Source organism: Rana temporaria, chromosome 9 (genome assembly GCF_905171775.1).
Source record: "Rana temporaria chromosome 9, aRanTem1.1, whole genome shotgun sequence".
NCBI classification, from domain to species: Eukaryota; Metazoa; Chordata; class Amphibia; order Anura; family Ranidae; genus Rana; species Rana temporaria.
The window spans coordinates 102,420,623-102,426,622 of record NC_053497.1 but is presented as its reverse complement, the minus strand read 5'-3'; the positions used below and the strand labels follow the sequence as shown (position 1 = coordinate 102,426,622).

The 6,000-nt window shown below is 40.0% G+C and overlaps 1 protein-coding gene across 1 annotated transcript in view; it reads left to right on the top strand.

Annotated features, from left to right (window-relative positions):
- Positions 1-1,305: 1,305 nt before the first annotated feature.
- Positions 1,306-6,000, top strand: part of LOC120913786 (histo-blood group ABO system transferase-like) — a 34,571-nt gene continuing 29,876 nt past the window's right edge. The window contains exon 1 of the mRNA XM_040323993.1: positions 1,306-1,656. Within this exon, the coding sequence (XP_040179927.1) occupies positions 1,356-1,656 (301 nt within the window). The 5' untranslated portion in view covers positions 1,306-1,355. The remainder of the gene's footprint in view (positions 1,657-6,000) is intronic.

Here is a 6,000-nt window from a genome sequence, read left to right as displayed (position 1 = left end):
TTATAGAGTACCCACCACCCTTGATCTCTGAACTTTTTAATAGGCTTTGCGATGCTCATATCTTCACCAAGTCAGACTTTTGAGAAACATACAATTTGATTTGGATCCGAGAGGGTGATGTGGAAGACAGGTGTCAACATGAGAGATGAGCTCTATGAGTACTAGTACCAGGAGGGGGTGAGCACGTTACTGACCACCGCAGTAAAGAAATAGAGCAACTTCTGAGCAAAAACGAACAATGAGGAAGTGAAAAGAGGAATGTCTGCAAGTAAAGGATGCTTATTATGAAAAAAAAAATTCCTTTACAACCCCTTTAAGCACTATGTGGAGCTCTTTCTTTTTTACATATACCAGTGAAACAATGCCTTTTGGAGACACAAATGGATTGGAAGGAGGACATTTATCTGATTAGTCCTGGTATACTAAAAAAAAGCATGGGTTTGACCGAATTTAAATTGTGAGGTCACACATATTGAGGTGAGCACATACCATATAGGGAAGCACTAGGGTGAACATTTTTGGCACATATTTGCACAAGAAGATTTAAAGAAAGTTCACAAGACTGTATTTTGCACTGAAGCACTTTATGTATTATTTTCATTTTTATCGTTATGATTTTCAAAAATTTGACTTTTTGATTATATATATATATATATATATATATATATATATATATATATTATACATTGTTAGGCATTGTATATTACACTTATGCCCTGTACACACGATCGGTTCATCCGATGAAAACGGTCTGATGGATTTTTTCATCAGATATCCGATGAAGCTGACTTTCATCAGTCTTGCCTACACACCATCAGTTAAAAAACCGATTGTGTCAGAACGCGGTGACGTAAAACACAACGACGTGCTGAGAAAAAAGAAGTTCAATGCTTCCGAGCATGCGTCGACTTGATTCTGAGCATGAGTTGATTTTTAACAGATGGATTTCCCCACAGACAATCGTTTTTTTTCAATCGTTTTTTTAACCATCAGATAATTTTAAAACAGGTTCTAAGTTTTTTTCACCGATGGGGAAAAAAAACGATGGGGCCCACACACGATCGGTTCGTCTGATGAAACCGGTCTGTTTTCATCAGAGGAACCGATCGTGTGTACGCGGCATAAAACCTCTTAATTGTTGAATGATTTGCAAAGGTTAATATCAATTAGCGCAACTGATTTATTATATTTCAGTTTATGTAAAGCCTCCATTTTGAAATGACCTGCCCAAGCCCCATGGCAACATGAAGTCTGATATGTGTCTTTATCATTTGAATTACATGGTTGAAGGTGCGACCTGCCCACTGAGAATGCTGAAAAAGCGTATTAAATTTCATTCTAACAAAAAGAACTAAATGAGAAACATAACAAAGGTATTTCCCCAGCAGAGCCTGCCTCTAATAATAGTCGTGTTCTTCCACCTGCTGCGTCCATTCCCAGGAGTCGCTTCAATCTACCTGGAGGAGGCGGAGCCGCCACACCTGTCTCTATTCATTCCAACATTTGATCCCTTCACTCAACTGTTTATGGAAGCTAATGGATCCTCAATCCAGAATTCTATAATTCGTGACCCCAGTGGATCCCAGTCACAGACTTCATGTACCAGAGACCCTAGTGGATTGCGAAAGGCACTTAATGAAATGTCAGTGGAAATCTGTAAGTACATCTGATCCTTCTAGTCAAAGGCTGGAAATCTCAAACCTTCTACGATGAGATTTTCCGGTAACTATATATGGGCAGTAAGAGGCAACACGACGTCATGTATAAAAACATGAATATTTTAAGGCAATTTAAATGTACTTATTGTTTAATTTAAACCAACTTTTTTGTTTTAAACTGTACACAATTTCATGTCAGTATTTCTGTCTTTTATTTTACATTATTTGATCATTTTAGACTTTTGGAGAGACTCAACTTGATGAGCCTCACAGTGTCAAATGTATTGCCACTGCAGATGATTTTCTAACATTACTGCTCCTGCAATGAAATCAGCCATTTCTTCATTAGTTAAGCACAGACAGCCAGGCTTAGATGAAATGACACTGCATGTACAAACATTATTTGACATTTTGACTTTAAATTAATTTTCCTCACACAAACTAAAGCTAAACGAGTGGTTGTAATTTATTAAGGCACAAGGTACTTTTTTTTTTTACGTTTCATAAAAAGCTGGTGAATTGTTTTAACTACAATCTCCTACATATTTGTTCAGATCCACTGTTAGCAAAGCAGACTTTGCATACCACATATTTTCTTAAGAGTGCTCTGGGTGTTCCCCGATGATGGATGCATGGAGAAAAAGGAGAGAAGGGTTGGATGGAGGTATGGTTAAACTGAGGAATGAAGAAGTAAATAAATTTAATGGAAAAAAAAATTGGACACTGCGTAGTGTTCTGTACACTGGTTGTAATTCTCAAAATCAGTAATTATTTTGCATGCATTGACACTGCACAGTGGCACATTCCTTGTTTTAAAAAAAAATTGTGTAGGGGTCCCTCCAAATTCCATACCAGAAGGTTCAGGTCTGGTATTGATATTAAGGGGAAACAATTTTTTAAAAAAATGGCGTAGGGGTCCCCCTTTAAAATTCATACCAGACCCTTCAGGTCTGGTATGGATTTTAAGGGGAACCCTGCGCCAAAATAAAAAAAATTGCGTAGAGGTCCCTCCAAACAAGGTCCTCATCCCCACAACCCTTGCCTGGTGGTTGTGGGGGTCTGCGGGCAGGGGGCTTATCGGAATCTGAAAGGGGACCCCCAGATCCCGGCTCCCCCATGTGAATTGGTAATGGGTACATTGTACCCCTACCATTTCACCAAAAAAATATGACAAGAGACAGCTTGGACAAGTCCTTTATTTAAAAAATAAAAATGTCCAGCAATGTAAATGAATCTTGTCCCGACGACCGAAAAAAAAAATAGGAGGTGGCCACCGAGTGACCCTTCTCCCACCGTGACAGCTGTTATATAGCTGAGAGCGGGACCACTCTGTGACGTATATGGGTGACCCTGCCCCCCTCTGCGCCACAGGGATACGCTGCAGGGCCACCCGTTGACGTATACTGGTGACCTCGCCCCCTCTGATGGCACAGGGAAACCCCCGTGGCGTCAGATGGGGTTAGGTCACCCGTATACGTGACCGGCAGGACCTAGGTCCCACTTTTTATGACAATACCTTGCATATAAGCCTTTAAAATGAGCACTTTTGATTTTTCATGTTAATCTCCCATTGACTTTTAAACAGCGTTCCCTGGCTTTCAAATTTGCCGCTAACACCGCCTAATGTTCGCTATTCGGCGAACACCAAATGTTACGTTCGACTCGAACAGCGGGCTTATCCCTATTCTGTATGTACATGTATAGATAGTTAGATAGATAAAGCACAGTGTCCTGCATACTGGGTGTATTTGTAAATCCGAACGTTTGTACGATCCATCGGACAATTGTTGTCGGATTTTCCGACAACAAATGTTGGATAGCATGCTTTCAAGTTTTCGATGTGTGCCATCGAAAACAAGTCCGAGCAGAAAGAGGATATACGGATTTTCCGACAACAAATGTTGGATAGCATGCTTTCAAGTTTTCCGACAACAAATGTGTGCCATCGAATTATCCGATCGTGTGTACACAAGTTTGTCTAAAAAAAAATACAAAGTACAAACACACATGCTCAGAAGCAATGCTGACCATATCACAACATTAGCAGAAGTTGGCCAAAGAGTGGCGCTAAAGAGCTGAAAAACCACATAGTTTCGTATTTGTTGGCTGACAAAGTTTTGCCGTCTATATGCAGAACAAGTTTACGGCTAACGCCATTCGGACAAAATTCCACAGCTTTGTCTGACGAAAATCCGATCGTGTGTATGAGGCTTTAGGCTGCTTTCACACTGAGGGATTTTTATGAAGTGCCTTTGTGTTTAATTTTTTTTTTATTCTAGAAATTCAAGAAATAGAGGACTTATGTGTAAAGTGGAATGATTTTTGCCAATCCACCAGAGAAAGATCTTTGTCCAGGTCTGTAGACCATCTCCTAGTGTAAGGGGGGGAGTTGATCGTGTAGCAATGCATGTTGTAGTGATTACATAGAGGAGAGTAGATGCCGAGGCGTTTCCGAGAGAGAACACAGCTGCTCAAATACCATTAGAGGTCTATGAATTTGGGAAGAAGAAAACAAGTCCGAGCAGAAAGAGGATATACGGATTTTCCGACAACAAATGTTGGATAGCATGCTTTCAAGTTTTCCGACAACAAATGTGTGCCATCGAATTATCCGATCGTGTGTACACAAGTTTGTCTAAAAAAAAATACAAAGTACAAACACACATGCTCAGAAGCAATGCTGACCATAGCACAACATTAGCAGAAGTTGGCCAAAGAGTGGCGCTAAAGAGCTGAAAAACCACATAGTTTCGTATTTGTTGGCTGACAAAGTTTTGCCGTCTATATGCAGAACAAGTTTACGGCTAACGCCATTCGGACAAAATTCCACAGCTTTGTCTGACGAAAATCCGATCGTGTGTATGAGGCTTTAGGCTGCTTTCACACTGAGGGATTTTTATGAAGTGCCTTTGTGTTTAATTTTTTTTTTATTCTATGTGTTCACACTGGGGCATTTTGCTTCCCTTGGGGTGTAAAAAATCATGCTTGCAGCATTTTTTGGTGCATGTGCGATAAAAAACAAAAAAACACCTCCCCGTTGAAATGCATTAAAAAAGCAGCAATACTTTTACTGTAAAAAAAAAAGCAGCAATAACGCATCAAAAACACATCTGTGTTGTGTTTTTGATGAGGTTTCTGAGTCATGTCCTGTAAAAAAATGCACTAGAAACATGGAAAAATCACAGTAAAAACGCATATGCATTATTATGCGCTTTTGCTGTGGATCAGTAGCCTTATTCTCTATGCATAGAACCTAATAAGTAGCAAGATTCATTTTTCTCAGTATCTTGTAGCCAAGTAGAAAATTAAGTGATTTGTTTTTTCGTGAAAATCAATAAATATGTTGAAATTCTCCAAGATTCTTGTAGAGATGTAATAAGTCTAGCTACAGATGTGTAAACACAACCGATAGTGATTTAATTATAAAGGAACACTAAAGTAAAAAAAAAAATTGTTGTAAAATAACAAACATGTTAGAGTCGAACATATTTTTATTAACATATTTGAGGAAACAAAGTACCATGACATGAGAAAGGCACATAGGATAATTACATAGAATCAATAACAAGGATTACATGGTGAGTAGAAAACACAACGTCAGTCCTCTAGGGTGTAAATAATCATCACATAAGGTATACAGTGAAGTCGGGACGATTTACATCATTAAATATCAGAATCCGAAATAAAAAAATAAAATAAAAACATATCCGTGCACAAAATAGAAATAAGGAAGAGACAGGCATAGAGGAAAGCAGGAGGAAGAGGAAAAGAAAGAGAAAAAAAAAGGGAGAAAGGGGCAAGGGGGTAGGGGAGGGAGAGGTAGAGGGGGAAGGACAGAAGAGGGTTTGCAGATCAAATGTGGGGGAGGGGACGGGAGGTGGAGGGGTGCTGGGCAGACCGAGATGTTGGAGCCCCACATAGCGGATTCACGACACACATCCAGGCTGATCATAGGAGTCTAACCTCGCTTTCAGGGAATCAGAGGTAGAGTAATCTATCCAGAGAAGCCAGAGGGATTTAAATTTATCAAAGGTATCAGTGTCTAAGGCGATCATCTCCTCCATTCGCATGAAATCATTGACCAAGGAGACCCATACAGTCAGAGGTGGAGTGGTGGTGGTCTTCCAAAACAAGGATATGAGTTGTCTAGCGGCTGATAGAAAAAAACGTAATAGGGAGCTTTTTTGAGAAGCCATCGACCCAGGGAGCATGGACAACAGGGCTATTTCTGGGGTAGGTGAAGTTGTACGATCATAGAGACCACTATATATGGCAAAAAACTGTAACCAGAGGGGTTGGACCACCGTGCACTCCCACCAAACATGCAAGTAGCTCCCCTCCG